The sequence below is a fragment of the Helianthus annuus genome, chromosome 14 (genome assembly GCF_002127325.2).
Source record: "Helianthus annuus cultivar XRQ/B chromosome 14, HanXRQr2.0-SUNRISE, whole genome shotgun sequence".
NCBI lineage: Eukaryota > Viridiplantae > Streptophyta > Magnoliopsida > Asterales > Asteraceae > Helianthus > Helianthus annuus.
The window spans coordinates 14,541,979-14,562,426 of record NC_035446.2 but is presented as its reverse complement, the minus strand read 5'-3'; the positions used below and the strand labels follow the sequence as shown (position 1 = coordinate 14,562,426).

The window sequence follows — 20,448 nt, the reverse complement described above, 5'->3', positions numbered from 1 at the left end:
CTTACATTACTGTGTTCGCAAACAAGTTTAAACACATAAAAAACTGTTTTCTTGCAAGAATCCCCACCCGGAGGAAACCACTAACAACTTAGCCGCTCATCTCGTTCGATTGATTATCAAAAGCTTGATTAATGGCTAAGTTCATCTTGATTCTCGTTGATTGAATAAAAGGAATAATGAAGATTGAGAGATGTGTCTTATGCGACCAAATTCGTCCCACCACTCAACCCACCAAAACACCACCAACCTCACCTAAACTCAAAAGGAGAAGGGTAACCAATGTTGTCCTAGATGTTGACTCTTCACCATCACAAACATCCACTGGCCCTTGTCACTATTCCAAACCCTGTTCCACTCTCTTCAGCACAAGTCTCAAATCCAAACACTGCTATTGTTCCTGCAGGAGTCCAGTACCCATTAGATCTTCCAGCAGTTAGAAAGGAGATCAAATCCTTTTACTTTGAAGGTGACCCTGCTAAAAGGAACCTGCCATCTGTTCAGGAATATCCAAGGCCTAATAACATTGAAGAATACTTGAAGTTAAAAGCTCAACAAGCAGAGGATATCTCCAAAAGAAATATAGAAGGAAAGTCTGGCAGAGAAATTCAAAGATACTACCAATATCTGCTAACCCAAGTCAAAACTTTGGAGCAGTTTTCAAAAACTCTTTGTCAGCAATTATCAGAAAGAGGTGATGAAACCTTGAGGAAAGATTATCTTGATAATATCATGGCTTACAAAAAGTACAAGGGTGAAAGGTACCAGTACAAAGATTGGACCACTAGTGAACTAGAAAGTGAAGCAGCCAGAATTTAAGATATGATAAAAAACAAGGTGAAACAGACGCCACATGTCTGGTCAAAATACATGAAAAATTTACCAGACAAGGTGTTAAGGCTGAAGAGAATGAAAGAAGAACTCATTACTGCTGATTTTGGGTCAAGGAATCAGGTGACAAGGTGGAAAGAAGAAAAGGTCATAGCCAGCTACAAAAAGTTGGAAGAACTAAGGAAGAAAAATCCTAATGTTCCACAAAAGCCTATTTACCCTGAAGCAGTGGTTCCAGCTGAGCCACAAAAGCTGCAAATCAAGAAATCCACTGCTCCACCTGCTGCCATCCTTTATCAAAGAAGGAAACAAAAGCAGATGGATAAAGAAACAGTAGCTGATAAAGCAGCAGGGGATTATCTTGTAAAAATAGGCCTTAAATAGATGATAGCAGAAAAGATTCAATTGGCACAAACTTCAAACACTGCTCAACCTGTCATTACCAGGCCACAATCTCCAAATTCCTCATCAAATAAGAATCTCCCAAGAAACCCACTGGATTCAAAAATACTAAAGTGGAAAACTGACAAACAGACCCACATATTGATTCTGATCAAATCCAGTGGTGAAGTGAAGAAAATATCAAGGGAACAAGCACTGGGCCTAAGTGTTGAAGATCTGCAAGATATCCTTGATCTTACACTGTGCAGGGATGAGGATGATACAGATGTCTTAGACTTTGAATTACAACTCAAAGGACAAATAAGGGAACTGTTGATGAGGCAATAAAGATTCACAATAATGAAGGGTTTTGACATCATCTGTTCCAAGGGAGATTGTTGGGATTGAACCCTACAAAGGAACAGTTGATTAAAGCCAAAACCGGATCAGACCAGTGGATCCAGAATAAGTAGTGTTTGCACTAAAGCTTTCCCCTTGACAGTGACTCTAACAGTTGATGCACTAAAGTACTGCTCTTACAACAACTACTGCTCTTAAAGACTGATGCTACTAAAGTACTGAAGCTCTATCTACTGATGTCTCCTAAGTACTGCTGAAGACCAAAGTGTTGCTTATTCAAGGACTGATCACCTTTGAAGAAAGCACTAATGTTCAACATCAGTGCTTAGACTACAACAGTGGAAAATGAAGCAGTAGTTTACCTATGTTTTGTAATTTACTTATAATCAGTTGTTTAGTCATCAGTAGTTGTATGTAACAGTCTTTAGAGGTTGTTAGGTTGTTAGATGTCACTTTCATGGTGACGTCAGCTAAGATGCTTCAGTATTTTGATATGTACTATAAATAGAACATTTTGTACTGTTCTATTCAAGGAGTTTTCTCCTTCAGCCCAGTCATCTTGTACGATCAACCATTGAGCTCATGCGGAGGGGGAGTTTAGTATGTAAACATGTATGTAATCTTTTGATTTGAATCTTTTGACTAATGAGAAGCATTTGTGTACAAAAAACTATTTTCCTTTGATTGTGTTTACAAAGTTTGTTTCCATTTCCGCTGCATCTAATCTCATTTTACCTTCACTCATTTGTTCAATTATGACAAACAAACACAATCATCACAGTCTCCGATCCTAACACTGTCACTGTCTAGGTGACGTCAACCAAGATGCCATAGTGGTTAGGATAGTACTATAGATAGATAATGCCTATACTGTTCTGTTAGCTCTTTCACACACACTTACATTTTGTACGAACTAGCACTTGTCAGCTCAGGCTGAGGAGAGATAATGTTCATGCATGCATATCAATCATTGTGTAAAACAATCTTTTGATTAAAAGCATATATGATGAAAGTTGTTCTTTCCTTGTTTGTGTTATAAACTTTTTCTTTCATTTCCGCTACAATTACCTATCTGTTTATCTTCTTTCATTGATCATTTTATAAAACCAACACAACCAAGTAAACTCAGATCCTAACACCATGCCACATCCACACAAAGTGCATCAACAAACTCCCCTTAGATGTTGCTGGTGATGGTTCATTTTTCACGTTGTAGGATCTTCAAAAGTCTTCACGTGTCACAATCAGGAGGTGCATCAACAAACTCCCCCTTGAATGTTGCTCAATGGTCAACTACAACTTGATCATCTTGATGCTCGGATTGCATTCATGTCGTGTCGTCACTCTATAGCTTGTCATCTAACATGTTCTCTTTGCCTTTAGCTGGTCTGAATGCCACATCTGCATACACAACAGAGCTAAACGCATAATGAGAACAACCGCTAGGTATTTAATCAATCTTAGAGAATTTTCAAATGAAAACCTCATTTAGAGTTGATTTCAAACAATATGAACTGACGACACACATGAGACCAACTCTCAATCAACTATTAACCGACAACATTTTGAAATTTTCAAAATTGTTCAATTTTAGATCTTTAACTTTCAAAACTTGTTAACTTCGACCGTTTATGAAGATGCAATTGTTTTCTGGCTTTTAATCAAGTTTTAGGTGGGATAGATTCAAGTTCCAATATCAGTCAATCAAAAATAAGATAGAATCAAAATCTTTTTGGCTTTTATAAAATTAATATTAAAACACACCTAAAAACTTTTTGGTATTTTTTAATTTTCCAAATGTAAAGACGGAAAGCAATCAATGAATAATTACAGACATTCTTCTTGCGAGTTTTGAGGGTTAGAGAATAATATCAGGGTTATGAATTAAGTAGTAAGAACCAATTACAATGATGTAAAATCTGGTTGTTTGTTTGTTGGATTTAATTAACGAATTACTAATTTGAGTTGTAAATAGTTGGTGAAAACATTGGTTCCTCCATATTTTAGATTCAAAGAAAACGTTAATTACGTGTTTAATCGTGACGATCACATAGACTTGATTGTTTAATTTGATGAACAAGTTGTGATTACCAAAAGACTACTTACTTGGATTGTAAAACAACGGAAGGTTATCATATAAGCAATCAACTGAATTTACCAACCCTATTCCCTATCAAATATATCCCAATTACTAGCACTCTCGGGAGTTGAATGAATCAGAAACAAAGTTTAAATAAAATCAATCATTACATCATTCAATCAAATCAAATGGTAACAAGCATCAAATGCTTACATTACTGTGTTCGCAAACAAGTTTAAACACATAAAAAACTGTTTTCTTGCAAGAATCCCCACCCGGAGGAAACCACTAACAACTTAGCCGCTCATCTCGTTCGATTGATTATCAAAAGCTTGATTAATGGCTAAGTTCATCTTGATTCTCGTTGATTGAATAAAAGGAATGATGAAGATTGAGAGATGTGTCTTATGCGACCAAATTCGTCCCCAAGATGTACTTAACCAAGTTAGGGTTTTAAAATCTATTAATACCCTTACACACCCAATCTGCGTGTGCCCTTGTCGTCTACACCCTAGGCTACGGTTCTAAGACTGTAGCTTACAGTCTATATATGCTGTTGAAAATCAACATCGCTACCGTACATGTGACATTCGTGCTTTTGTAAACATTGTACGATTCAAAACAACTTCATTATCAATAAAATATTGTGTTTTGTTTTCAAGATTTTGTATATTCATGAGATTATTGCACGTTTTAAGTTCTTGTTCGATTTCAAGCTCTTAAACTTTTTCTAGAAAGTTATACGTAAACTATTATGTAAACATAATCCGTTTAACGCAACGAACACTCCGGAATAGTGACATAAGCTAAACATACTCTAAATACCCTTAACATAACTTACAAATAAGTTTTGGAGGGTTCGGTATGTGGAAAACCTGCTTATTTGATCACATGGACTAAATGCGTCAAACTGCAAAAGTATGCCAATTCGCGTATTTCTTAATACGTGTTACGTGCGCACATCCAAAAATTTTTGTAATCATTAAAATATTGTATTTTAGTGATAAGAATGCAAATATATCTATCGTTACGCAATTTGGATCGTTTTCACGTTCGTTTGAGCGTTCGTCGTAATCAAGCGAAAAATGCGACCGTACAGCTGAACAAACCGACATCCATGATATTTACGAGCATATTTCAAGTCCCTTATGCTTTAACGTCCTTGTAAAGCCTGAAAAATGGGTTAACAAGTGTTAAATGCGTCAAAAATAAGTTTAAAAGGCTGCAGGGACCATTTCTGCCAAGAACTAAAATTCAGCCTGAGCTGGCTAGCGGGGCACGACAGGGGACCCCTCCTGGGTCGCGGGGCACCAGTGACAATTCTGGATAGATTGTTAAATTCAGCTGCAGCCTTGGTTTTCATTCATTGTTTATGCAATCTTGTGGGCGTTTTGATTGATCATCAAGACTCTAAATCCTGTCCAAAGACTTGTTTTGACCTCATAAAGTCTTGGGCAACACTCTAGCCACTTAGCACCATCCTACACATCCTAGATTGCTATAAATAGCATGGCCCTCAAGCATTTAAACTTGCTAATTTGCTTTCTTCTTCTCTAATCACTCTAAGTTAGAGTTGCTACCAATTTGGAGGCCTCCCATCTGAGTTTTCTAGTCTTCTTTCATCCTAAGAACACAAGTAAGTGTTCTATCCAGTCTTGTTTATTTTTTTTTCAGCTATTATAAAGCTGAAAGTCAAACAGTTTGACTATCGTATTGTAACAGCCCATATTTTGGTTGTACCCCTTTGACAGTTATTTCATTTCGTAAACACTTGTACTCCGAGGTTCGATTACCGCTAATGGGTTAAACTATATTTTAAAACGCAATTTACATCGCTTATTTATCTCAGTTATTGCAGTTAAATGCTTATTACATAAACGCTTATCGCAACACAAACTCGAAGCATGGACTTATTTGTATTATTTGTGTGTCTACTTGTTTAGTATGTTATATGTGTGGGACATTCGCTTAAAACGCTCAAACGCTCACTCACTCAAAACACTCCGGTGTGGTAAATCGAGACACCGAAATGCAATGCAACACAACGTTTAATATCTCGCTAAAATATTTAACATACTAGTACTAACTAACGCACCAAAACGCACCAAACAAGCATCCTACATGCGAAACGGAAGCGAAACATGCCAAACAGGCGGCTTCGTACGAAGGCACCTGCCCTCGTACGAAGGCACTTAGCCTCGTACTAAGGCAGGCCTTCGCACGAAGGCACCTGCGCGCATGCTCCTCTCCTATAAATACCCAAGCCCTCCTCATTCATTCTAACTTGCTGCCTTTTGCTCCGAAAAACTGCCAAATTGTTTTCCAATTGTTTTCAAGTAAGATTTATCATTTTTACATGATTACACAACGTTTTACAATATGTTTTTACACAAGATTCACTTCGATTTCATCCAAACTCTTCTATTTTCATTCAAACTTCATCTTTTTCACTTTATTCATAAAGAACTTCATTCTTTTACAAAACCCTTCATCTTTTTCATCAAATCTTCTCATTTTATCACGGATCTACAGATTTCACACTCACCAAGTGTTATATTGAAGTGAAAACCCTTTAAAACCACTTTTAAACTTGATTTTTACACAAAAACGGACCAAGCCGACAGATATTTCGTTCACTGGATAGTGGGACGAAGTGGTGTTGTAACCGTCTCGAATAGGACTCGAAAATACATCTGATTCAGGCGAAAACACAGCTCCGAACATCAAAAACAACCACATACGCGAAACAGACTGGTCGGTACAAAGTCAGGCTTCGTACGAAGGCACTGCCTTTGTACGGAGGCACCAAGGCACCAGCTTCATACAACCCAGCCTATTTTCCCTCCTGTGACTTGAACCAAGACCTCTCCGGCTTTATGTTTAATCAGTAGCTTAAGGCTGGAGGGATGCACACTCGATTTCCCGAAGAAAGACGTGAAGAACACTCGATTTTGGACAACGGAAGCATCACTTGTGCGAAGACTTGCTTCGTACGAAGGCACGCCTTCGTAAGGCGCAGCTTCGTACAAAGCCTCTGTTTCCCACCACACACTTCGATTTCGACCGTTTCAGCACTTTGGAAGACTTATTCTATCCTCATACGCAAGCTGATCCGGCGCTCCCTTCAATCCATTTCAGATCATGTTTACCTGCTAAGCGCGCACAGTGAGTATACTCAAACCCTTTTTCGCTTAACGCACTTTTGGATGTTACATACGTTCTTTATCAAAATACATAACACTTAAACACTTTACAACCGCTAACCGCACTCGCATGATATACGTGATTAGTTAAATACTTGTTGTTATTTTACACGGTGATGACTTGCCCTACCGCCCTTAGCAACGAAAGTACTATAGTTTGGACTTAGCACCTATTGTGCCAGCACCTGTTGTGACAACCGGTGATTTACGGCTCCCTAATTTCACGATCAACAAACATTAGGGCGATAATAAATAGTGTTTAAGACGCAAATTAACTTAATTAGGGCTTTGGAATGTCTAGGAACATCCAACCGGCTCTACAATTCGTATTTGTCGGCGTTGTTAGTATTTCGTACGGTTTCAGTTCATTACCGTTTAATATTCCGCAGATTTCCCGTAGACCGTCATACACGTATTGTAGAGCGCTATTTATATACGACTCCATGATGTCGTTTCCAAGACGTGACTCGCTAGCTTTGCACATTGAAATCCAGGTGAGTTCATAACCCTACTTTTTTTACAGTTTTACATTTTTCTAAATGTTTTCGGGGTGGAAAGACATGCACGTTTTGCAAAAACAAATAAGGTTTTCGGTGATCAAGAAATACATATTTTCTAGACGTACACGTTTTGCTAAGACATAAAGTTTTTGATGAACAAAGGTTTCATATTTCTAAACCATTCTACAAACAAGTTGTAACTAACGCAAATGGTATACGAGAAACTTATGCAAAACACACCAGTTTTTTACAAAAACATAAACAGTTACGAAACATGCATGAGCTACAGATACTAGTGACGAGGTTGGTCCTAGTTACAAAGGGGACTGGAGGTCCCATATACAAACAAGAGGACTGGTTAGTCTTGTACAAGAACAACGGAGACTGTGTGTCCCACATACAACAACCCAAAACTTGCATGCACCTAAGGCCTTCATCTTAAGGACTGACGAGTCCAACACACAGACTCATGCTGGCATGTTTGTCATTGTCATGCGTTGACATTGACAGCCACACAAGTGTTACAAACATGAAACTTTATAGATACAAGGTTATCCAAACATAACGTTTTACACATACAAGGTTTCACAAATACAAAGTTTTCATTTAAATGCTAAAGAAAATGAATTTTTATTTCATTTTCTAAAACAATACTTTAAAAACCGGTTATTCAAAAAGATTTATTTCAAATCTTTTACATATGAACTATGAACTCGCTCAACTTTATGTTGATTTTTCGCATGTTTCTTTCTCAGGTTACTTTTTCAAATTATGGCACGGTTGGAATAGGAGAACCATGTGAATTCGAGTACTTAGTGGGCGTTCATTTATAGATGTCTTAGCTTATTTGCTTCCGCTGTGCAATGAAGATACTGGTCCAGTCACACCAAGCTCTGATATTTCGGGGTGTGACACCTGTTTAGTCAGGGGCTGTTAAGGATCACATACTTTATTTCACTTGTTCGCTTCGGTGAACATGTGTCGTGCATACTCTACTCACAGTCATGTGGTTAGCTTGTATCATTGTGATAGTTACTTGATTTGCCTGTTACGTGTTACATGTTTGTTATGTGTAAACACTTTTATGCTATACTTATACTAAACTTGTGTACTCACCTTTACATTATTGTATTGACTTTATTTTAACGTCTGTGACAGTTTGATGGATTATTTGCTGCAAATGGATAGGAAGTCTAGAAACCCACAATAAAAATCTTGGTTGTCGGATTGGATTATGTTTGAGAGACTGAAATCCGTATGACTTTTTGTGGAATATTTGTTTGATAGTATGGGATATTAAACTTGTTAAATATTATCGCTAAATTAGTCGTTATGGATTATCTTGAGCAATCTAGTTCGCCTAGTGTCGCGCCCTGATGATTCCGCCATCGGTTGGGGTGTGACACGTATGACTTTCGGTTTTGACCTTGAATTGGTCAAGTCAAAGTTCAATCAAACTTTGAAACATGATCGTAATCACGATGGTTATAATCCCTTGCGATTATACCTACTGATTACCACGTTTACTAGTCGAAGTGACGACTCAAAATTTCGGTCAGAACACACAATTTTTATTACGTGCATTTACGAAGGAACTATTTTTAGGTGTCAAAACCCTTTGTTTTGATACTAAATCAGATTTTCAACTTAGTTAAACATGTTTTGACATGTTTAACTCGTCACTTCGATTATTATATGCCAAAAAATGACCAAAATACCCTTTTTGCTCATAAATCCGTTTTAAACATATGCAACCAACTTATTGACATATAGACTGATTTTGCAACTTAATTAAACATATTTTGGCATATAATACTTATCATAACTCATACTTAACCATCTGAACACATATTTGCGCAAATAACACGTTAAAATAGCGTAAACTACCTTAACGGGTCATAACGGGTCAAAAGCACTTAGGATTTCATTCAAAATCAGAATGTAGACCTTGTTAAACCATTTCATATGAGTTTCAACACTCATTTGGTTTACAAGATCGCATTCTATCCGATTCCCCAATTTATGTCCCGACTTATTAACATAGTTATTCAATATTAGGTGCCACTTGATTCCTTGATTCCCCGAGCTTTGTTAGTTCACTTGATTTAAGGATACTTTGCATTCTCAAATGAGCACATAGCTCCCCTCTTTTATGTTATGCTGAATGTTTTGGTGTGACTCATATGTGCTAAACCGTTTTCAAGTTTTCAAAATAAAGCCTATGGTTTATATAAAACACGGCGATTTTAATAATGTGAACGAACTTGTTGGTGCGTTAATTCATAACACGAATGACATTCATTAACATTGATCAAGCCGACTAGTAGTATGTTATGGTACCATAGGACTGACAATCCCGTTATCGGGCTATCCACTGGATTTGGTGGATAGTTTGGGGTAACGACAGAATCTGTTATTTTAACAAACCCTTTGGTGGTTTGTTAGTCGATTTAAAGATACCTCATGGGTGGTATAGACGAGTCACACAGGTTTGAGTGTATTCAATAAGAAAGACCAAAAGTTTTCACAATTAAAACAGGGACGATTCACTATTGATTTATAACACGGACGATTGACGAATGGTTTTATAACACGGACGAATAACGATTGGTTTATAACAAAGACGAATGACGATTGGTTTATAACACGGCCGAATAACGAATCACACGGACGATTTGCGCGATTGGTTTATATTAAGTGATTAGATAACGAGACGTGTGTAATGTGATAAAAGCATGGTGGATACGCCGCTGGTACTTCCTATATATAAGTGCTTTTATCATATTACATGTCGTAGCGTTATCTAGATCACTTGGACAAATGTTTTCAAATGATGACATGCAACGATGTTTACTTAAAGATATAAACCATACAAGTTTTCTTACAAGACGATTTACTACTTGGTTTTACAAAAACAAATGTTTAGTCAAGAATCATGGCAACGAGGTTTTCATAAACTTTAACCAACATGTTTTATTTGGTTAGTTATTGTCACACACCGACCACGTAAAACAACAGAACGTGGCGGAAACGTCGGGGAGTGTTGTAACAGAATCATTGTTTCACAACCATGGATAAAATAATTTTATTTTATTGAATAAATGAACTCATTGTTTTAATACAATCAAATAAGTACAACTATTATCTTTCAAGTTTTAAAGTCGCTAAGGCACGAGTCCATCCTAAGTGTAGCATATATCATTAATCATCACAGAGCAGTACCTGAAACATGTGTAAAAATAGGTACGTCAGCATAAAAATGCCTGTGAGATACATAGGTTTTATTGATTTAGGATTCATAACTTATAAGTTTAAAGAAAAGGTTTTAATAAAAGTAGTCATGATCCTTGAAAAAGGTTTTCTTTTATAAATCATTTATAAGAAATCAGATGATATAAAATAATAATACATAGGAAATTAAATAAGTAGAATAAGTTTGTATAAAAATATATTGTTTGAAAAACAATATTTTGATAAAAAGATTTATAGTATATATAAAAATATACTTTGATTTAAGAAAGTCGAATAAATAATATATTAGAATATATTTCAGTTCCAAAAACCGTTAACCCAAGTGTACTAATTAACGCCACGGTATGTAATGTGATGAAAACACTTATATATAAGAAGTACCAGCGGTGTATCTACCATGTTTTCATCATATTACACCCGTCCCGTTATCTAAACACTAACCAAAACCCAATTGTAAACAAATAGTATATTAAATATATTTTAGTTGTTAAAAATAATAATTTTCAGTAGTATATTAAAAGTATACTTTGGATTTATAAATAACATATTAAATTATGTTTTTGGTTTGAAAATAACATATTAAAACTATGCTTTGGATTATGAAAATAACATATCAAACTATGTTTTAATGATTAACAAAATATATGTTGGATTTTGTACAATATCCCATATGAGAGCATATCAAACTATACTTTTGGGAGTATAACTTAATATACAAAAATAATGTGATTTAAGAATTCATTCAGACCTAGTGCATCAAAATACACCTTTGAGACTATAGAAATACCACAAAGGCAATCCCTATTTGGATGGAGCAACAAATTGGTTTTAGATATTCCATGACAACAGGAATGGGGTGTCAAATCCTATAGCGCTATATCATACTACCAACCGGCCTGATGAACCAAATAAGTACTATTCCAAACATTTATTTTATAATCTTTAAGAAAATTTTAGAGTTTAAACCATAAATAATCATTTAGTTTGTACAAAGATAAGTACTAGTATGTATAATCAATTATCCTTTTGAAAACAGGAACATAACAAATAGGTACACATGTTTCACCCCAAAACAGTTGAACACAGTAAAAGAGGGGACTATGTACTCACTTGAGAGTGCTTAGGAGTCTTGAACAACTACCAAGCAAAGCTAGAGGAGCACGTAATCAAACGGCACCTAATATTGATAACTACTTAAATAAACCGAACCTAAATCGGGAGATCAGATAGTATGAGGTCTCGTGAACCAAATGAGCGTGGAAACTCATATGATATGGTTTAACAAGGCCTTCATACTAAAATGAAACCTATCCTAAGTGCTTACGACCCATTACGACTCGTTTAGGTAGCTCACGCTACTTTAACGCGTCGTTCGCGTAAAACGCATTCGGAACGCGTAACTAGTCCTATGACAAGTATTATATGCCCATATATGTTTAAGTATGTTACATAATCAGTTACGTGACAAAAATTTAGGTTACATATGCTTAATTACCAATTATGTATGAAAAGGGTATTTTGGTAACTTACCAATGGCATATAAACTACATATCATACAACTACCTAAGCTAGGTGACCATAAGGTATAACCTCGGAAGGTTATTCCCTATGCTACTACGGTCACTAAACATGTTTGGTCGGATCCTAATGATCGACCAAATCGGTCATGTTCGAAAGTCTAAGCGGGTGTTTAATCCGCTTGACTTTCGACTCTACACAAGCACTAAACTAAAAAGTGACGAGCTAAACATGCTAAAACATGTTTAGTTAAGTTAGAAAACAGGTTTAGTATCAAAACAAACGGTTTTGATACCTAAAAGTAGCTTGGTTACACAATACGCGAGAATACGCATTCTGGCCGAAGCTACGACTCGTCACTGAGCCTAGATAACGTGGTAATCAGTAGGTATAGTCACTAGGGACTATAACCATCGTGATTACGCTCACGTTATGAAGTTCAAACGAACTTCACGTTGATCATAAACTGGTCAACCCAGAAAGTCAAACGCAGTTTGACTTTAACGACAGAAACGAATGAAAAGAACGAAAGAATACTTACAGAAGGTCCCTGCAAGCTCTTGACCCGATTTACCCTCAGGTATGAAGTGTTCACTCCAACTTAGAGGGCCAAAATCAGATCAAGTGTGCTTTGGGAGTGAAATGAGAGGGGGTATTTATAGATTTCCATGAACCGTTAAGACCGTTTATCGAAAACCGAGCTTCAATCTCAACCATCCATGTGGGCACATGGTTTACAAATACAAGGGGCACTTGAAAACCATCAAAATTGGCCCATAGATTGATCAAAAACCATTTGCAAGAGCTGGAATGAGCTGGAAATAGCTGGAAACACATTCTGCTGGTCTGGGGATGGCTTACGGACCGTAAGCAAAGGTCCATACGGACCGTAAGGACCTTGCAGGTCAGCAACTTTCAAAATTGGCAATTTTAGTCCCTGCAGACCCAAAACTTGGTTTTTGATGCATTTTTGACACGTTTAAGCCCCGTTAACCCCATTTCAAAGATCTAAAATGAAGTTAAAGTATAGGGAACTTAAAATGTGCTCAAAAATATCTCAGATTTCGGTTCGTTTGGTCGTATGGTTACGTTGTTCGGTTAATTACGACGGGAGTCGTAACGGACGCATAAACGATCCAAATTAAGCGACGAATGAAATTTTATCATGCCAATCACTAAAACATAATATTTTAATGATTAAATAAATTTTTGGATGTCCGGGTGTATTCAGAACGTAAGATATGAGCGAAAATGCAAACTTGTGCACTTTTTGACGCTTTTAGTCCCTGAATGACCAAAAGTTTACACCAAACACCTCAAAGCCTATTTCTAAGCTATGTAAAGGATATTTAGGGCATATTAAACTTATGATCAAGTTCCGGAAGGTTCGTTACTATACAAATCGGTATAGTTTCGTAGTTTGACATAATTAGTCCCTGGGATCGAACAAACTTGATTTCAACACACCAAACCCTCCAAAACTTGTTTCTAAGTTATATAAACGTTATTTAAGGTATGTTAAGCCTATTTCACTATTCCGGAGTGTTTGTTGCATTAAACTGGTTATATTTACGCATCAAAGCGCGTATAACCTTCAAGAAAGCGATTTAAAGCTTGAAATCAGACAAGAAATGATATGTGCAAACGATACACATATTTTTACAAATCCCAAGTATGAAGTACAATATTTCATTGGTTTGACATTTGTTTGATGGTTGAAGTGACACAGGTGTCACAGTTATATTGCAATACCAAACACTTTTGATACAAGATTTTTTACTTATCGACTCTAGTAGTTGTACGAGGTATTGCAATGTGTATACAAGTCATGAATTTGACACACTCACAAAACCTGTGTACTCGCTAGCTTTTTATGTTGACTCTCTTTTTACATATGTTTCAGGAGCTGTTGTTTGATATGATGCATGCTTAACATAGGATGGACGTGGGCTTTAGTGACTTAAAATCCGAAAGACTTAATGTTTAAACTTGTTTCTTTTACTTCAAGACAATGTTAAAAACTTATTAATTCAATAAAACATAACTTCAATTACCATGTGTTGTGAAACAATTTATCCTGTGACGTGACTCCCCGACGTTTCGCCGCGGTTTGTTGTTTTACGCGGTCGGGGTATTACAGTACACTACACATGCAGTCCGTATACTACGTTGTGAAGCTGCTGGAACAACTTGTTTTGCTGATGTATCCCAACCGTAGCTTACGGTGCTATTTGCGTCTCCATTTTGGCTACAATGTCAACTTTTAAAAAATTACACACAGGCCCCTGGACTTTGTTATTTCGCGTCTTTGAGCTTCAAAACTATCTCTCGGCCCGAATCAAGTCCCAAAAAACGTGAAGTGTCTTGATTATCATATTTTCTTGTTCTGTTTCATCACTAAGCGTTCCAAACTTCACCGATTTACGCAATTAACCTGTGAAACCATAAAAACTCGTAGTTAACACATTCAATGTGCATAGTCGCTTAAAACACAATAAAACACCTATTATAACATACTTAAGGCTCGTGTTTTACTCTCCATCAATAATATTGGCTTGTCATATCTACCAGTGACTCATTTTCCATACACATGAAGCTGTCAAATTCCTTTTTAAGCAGAACATGTCTCAGTTTTCCTGATGCCGCATTTCCTTGACCTCTCACCTTTAACGCATCCCATAAGCTCTTAGTTGTTTTGAAGCTCTGATGTGTATAAAATGCAATATATAAATTACATCAAATGAGGCATAAAACTAACCCTTTTTTAGTACTAATGTTGGAAAAAGTGTGCTTTCGTCTTCCTTTTGTATTTTCAGGATTAAAAGAGCTTAATTCAACAAAAGAAGCAAAAACACAGCAAAATCTAACATAAATACAAGAAAACGAATAAACGTGGCATGCCTGACCCCTCGACAGCATCTTCGCAAGCAAAACAAGACTTCAGAAGGCTGAACACGCGGCGTGCCCATTGGACACGGGGGCGTGCCCAAGTATCCGCAGAAAAGAGAAAGTTGTAGAAGCTTCTATTTCCTGACATGGGGGCGTGCCCAGCGGACACGGGGCCGTGGTCAGCGCTAAGATTCTCAGAATCCAAGAAAATCTTGATATTACAGATACGCTTCTGTACACGGGGCCGTGCCTAGTGGACACGGGGGCGTGGTCAACTAATGCAGACAAACTGCAATTAATGAAGAAAGAGAAAGTGGGTGGACAGGGGGTCATGCCCAATGGACACGGGGCCGTGTCCGGGCTTCTGTGCAGGATATAAATAGGGGTGCTTGGTTCACTTCAAAGGCATCCCTTGACAAACCACCTCTCTCCCACTTCACCCACACTCCACCACCACCACAACACCATCATCCACCACCATCATTCATCATAGAGTGTGTGTAGTAGTCTCGGGATCCAATATTGATAGTAGAGTTCTTGACAATCAAAGGCCATGTTTGCCTAAGTCTCTTACATCACTTTGTGAAGACAAGCATTTAGTGTAATACTTTTTATTTTTAATCTTTTCGCACTTTTTATTTGGTTATGTATTAATGACTTTAATAACTAGTTTCTTATGTTGAAGGTGAAACTTCCTTATCATTTGTCCGTGGTGTCTTGGCGTTATTTTACTGTCTATATAAAATAAAAGATTTACACCATTCATATCTCCACGGTCTATATGGAGATATGTTGGCTACCTGGTCAGGGGTTAAGGGAATGGTTTGGTAAGGTTCTTGCCTTGTTTAGTGTATAGATCCTGCAAGGACCTAGGTCAATCTTACTAGGACCTCCTTCAATACCCACTGGTATTGGATGGCGGGGATGTGAATGGCTTGATCGTCTCATATGTAAACTACTATTAATACATTAACCCGGCTACTTGGGATTGTATCCCTGTTGACTCAAACCACTTAGCCGAGGGTAACGTCACCTTCAAAAGAGGGGCCTACCACATTACGCATTAATAACTTAATTAATTATCTTTCAATAATCCAACCCTTTAGGATTGTATCCTTGCTGACTCAAACTACTGGGTTGAGGGTAACGTCACCTTCAAAAATGTCATACCCCAACCACGTAAAACAACAAAACGTGGCGGAAACGTCGGAGAGTGTTGTAACAGAATCATTGTTTCACAACCATGGAATAAATAATTTTATTTTATTGAATAAATGAACTCATTTTTTTAATACAATCAAAAAAGTACAACTATTATCTTTCATGTTTTAAAGTCACTAAGGCACGAGTCCATCCTAAGTGTAGCATATATCATCAATCATCACAAAGCAGCACCTGAAACATGTGTAAAAATAGGTACGTCAGCATAAAAATGCCTGTGAGATACATAGGTTTTATTGTAATTAGGATTCATGACTTATGAGTTTAAAGAAAAATTTTTAATAAAAGAAGTCATGATCCTTGTAAAAAGGTTTTCTTTTATAAAATAATAATACATAGGAAATTAAATAAGTAAGTAGAATAAGTTTGTATAAAAATATATTGTTTGAAAAACAATATTTTGATTAAAAGATTCATAGTATATATAAAAATATACTTCGGTTTTAAGAAAGTTGAATAAGTAATATATTAAAATATATTTCAGTTTCAAAATCGTTAACCCAAGTGTACTAAATAACGCCACGGTATGGAATGTGATGAAAACAATAATATATAAGAAGTACTAGCGGTGTATCTACCAAGTTTTCATCATATTACACCTGTCCCGTTATCTAAACACTAACCAAAATCCAATTGTAAAACAAATAGTATATTAAATTTACTTTAGTTGTTAAAAATATTAATTTTCAGTAGTATATTAAAAGTATACTTTGGATTTATAAATAACATATTAAATTATGTTTTTCGTTTGAAAATAACATATTAAAACTATGCTTTGGATTATGAAAATAACATATCAAACTATGTTTTAATGATTAACATAATATATGTTGGTTTTTGTACAATATCCCATATGAGAGCATATCAAACTATTCTTTTGGGAGCATAACTTAATATACAAAAATAATGTGATTTAAGAATTCATTCAGACCTAGTGCATCAAAATACACCTTTGAGACTATAGGAATACCACAAAGGCAATCCCTATTTGGATGGAGCAACAAATTGGTTTCAGACATTCCATGACAACAGGAATGGGGTGTCAAATCCTATAGCGCTATATGTGACACCTGTGTCACTTCCATCATCAAACAAATACCAAACCAATGAAATATTGTATTTCATACTTGGGATTTGTAAAAATACGTGTATCGTTTGCACATATCAATTCTTGTCCGATTTGAAGCTCTAAATCGCTTTCTGGAAGGTTATACGCGCTCTGATGCGTAAATATAACCAGTTTAATGCAAAAAACACTCCGGAATAGTGAAATAAGCTTAACATGACTTAAATAACCTCCACATAACTTAGAAATAAGTTTTGGATGGTTTGGTGTGTTGAAATCAAGTTTGTTCGATCGCAGGGACTAATTGTGTCAAACTACAAAACTATACCGATTTGTATAGTAACGAACCTTCCGGAACTTGATCATAAGTTAAATATGCCCTAAATATCCCTTAAATAGCTTAGAAATAGGCTTTGAGGTGTTTAGTGCGCAAAAATAAACTTTTGGTCATTCAGGGACTAAAAGCGTCAAAAAGTGCACAAGTTTGCATTTTCGCTCATATCTTTGGTTCTGAATACAACCGGACATCCAAATATTTATGTAATCATTAAAATATTATTTTTTATTGTTTGGCATGATAAAATTCCATTCGTCGCTTAATTGGGATCGTTTTTGCGTTTGTTGCGACTTCCGTTGTAATTAACCGAACAACGCAACCGTACGACCAAACGAGCCGACATCCGAGATATTTTTGAGCACATTTTAAGTTCCCTATACGTTAACTTCATTTTAGAGCTTTGAAATGGGGTTAACGGGGCTCAAACGTGTCAAAAATGGGCCAAAATGCATGTTTCTCAAGTGTAGGGACCATTTTGCAATTTCTGGAAAGTATCAGACCTGCAAGGTCCTTACGGACCATATGGGCATGGTCTTACGGTCCGTAAGCATGTCCCAGATCAGTAAAAATGTTTTCCAGCTAGATCCAGCTGTTCCACACACTTGCAAATGGTTTTTGATCAATCTATGGGCTATATTTGATGGTTTTCAAGTGCCCATGGTATCCAAATACCATGTGCCCACTTGTACGGATGAGATCGAAGCTCGGTTTTCGATAAACGATCTTAACGGTGCAAGGAAATCTATAAATAGCCCACCCATTTCACTTGCAAACTCACACTTGATCTGATTTTGGCCTTCTAAGTTGAAGTTTATACTTCATACCTGAAGGTAAATCGGATCAAGAGCTTGCGGGGACCTTTTGTAAGTATTCTTTCGTTCTTTTCATTCGTTTTTATCATTAAAGTCAAACTGTGTGTGACTTTCTGCTTTGACCAGTTTATGGTCAACGCGAAGTTCGTTTGAACTTCATAATGTGAGCGTAATCACGATGGTCATAGTCCCTAGTGACTATACCTACTGATTACCACGTTATCTAGGCTCAGTGACGAGTCGTAGCTTCGGTCAAAATGCGTATTCTCGCATATTTTGTAACCAAGCTACTTATAGGTATCAAAACCGTTTGTTTTGATACCAAACCTGTTTTCTAACTTTGTTAAACATGTTTAACTCGTCACTTTTAGTTTAGTACTTGTGTAGAGTCGTAAGTCAAGCGGACTAAACACCCGCTTAGACTTTCGAACACGACCCGTTTGGTCGATCATTAGGATCCGACCAAACATGTTTAGTGACCATAGTTGCATAGGGAATAATCTTCCAAGGTTATACCTTATGGTCAGCTAGTTTAAATAGTTGTATGATAAGTAGTTTATATGCCTTAGGTAAATTACCAAAATGCCCTTTTCATACATAATTGATAATTAAGCATATGTAACCAAAATTTTTGTCACATAACTGATTATGTAACATATTTAAACATGTTTTGGCATATAATACTTGTCCTAGGGCTAGTTAGACGTCTCGAACGCGCATTGCACGCGCGACGCTTTAAAGTAGCATAAGCTACCTTAATGGATCATAATGGGTCGAAAGCACTTAGGATAGGTTTCATTTTAGTAGGTAGGACTTGTTACACCATATCATATGAGTTCCCACGCTCATTTGGTTCACGAGACCTCATACTATCCGATCTCCCGATTTAGGTCCGGTTTATTTATGTAGTTATCAATATTAGGTGTCGTTCGATTCCGTGCTCCTCTAGCTTTGCTTGGTAGTTGTTCAAGACTCCTAAGCACTCTCAAGTGAGCACATAGTCCCCTCTTTTACTGTTTTCCAACTGTTTTGGGGTGAAGCATGTGTACCTATCTGTTATTTTCATGTTTTCAAAAGTATAATTGATTATACATATCTCTAATTTTTCAAAGATTATGAAATAAATTTTGGAATAGTACTTATTTTGTTCACCAGACCGGTTGGTAGTATGATATAGCGCTATAGGATTTGACACCCCATTCATGTTGTCATGGAATGTCTGAAACCAATTTGTTGCTCCATCCAAATAGGGATTGCCTTTGTGGTATTTCTATAGTCTCAAAGGTGTATTTTGATGCACTAGGTCTGAATGAATTCTTAAATCACATTATCTTTGTATATTAAGTTATACTCCCGAAAGTATAGTTTGATATGCTCTCATATGGGATATTGTACAAAAACCAACATATATTTTGTTAATCATTAAAACATAGTTTGATATGTTATTTTCATAATCCAAAGCATAGTTTTAATATATTATTTTCAAACCAAAAACATAATTTAATATGTTATTTATAAATCCAAAGTATACTTTTAATATACTACTGAAATTTTTTTTAACAACTAAAGTATATTTAAAATACTATTTGTTTTACAATTGGGTTTTGGTTAGTCTTTAGATAACGAGACGGGTGTAATATGATGAAAACATGCTAGATACGTCACTGGTACTTCTTATATATAAGTGTTTTCATCGCATTACATACCGTGGCGTTATTTAGTACACTTGGGTTAACGGTTTTGGAACTGAAATATATTCTAATATATTATTTATTCGACTTTCTTAAATCAAAGTATATTTTTATATATACTATAAATCTTTTTATCAAAATGTTTTTCAAACAATATATTTTTATACAAACTTATTCTACTTACTTATTTAATTTCCTATGTATTATTATTATTTTATATCATCTGATTTCTTACAAATGATTTATAAAAGAAAACCTTTTTCAAGGATCATGACTACTTTTATTAAAACCTTTTCTTTAAACTTATAAG

General features: G+C 36.1%; 1 protein-coding gene across 1 annotated transcript in view; it reads right to left on the bottom strand.

Annotated features, from left to right (window-relative positions):
• Positions 1-2,914: 2,914 nt before the first annotated feature.
• The window catches only part of LOC110906436 (secreted RxLR effector protein 161-like), a 42,424-nt gene continuing 24,890 nt past the window's right edge, over positions 2,915-20,448 (bottom strand). The window contains exon 2 of the mRNA XM_022151570.1: positions 2,915-2,970. Within this exon, the coding sequence (XP_022007262.1) occupies positions 2,915-2,970 (56 nt within the window). The remainder of the gene's footprint in view (positions 2,971-20,448) is intronic.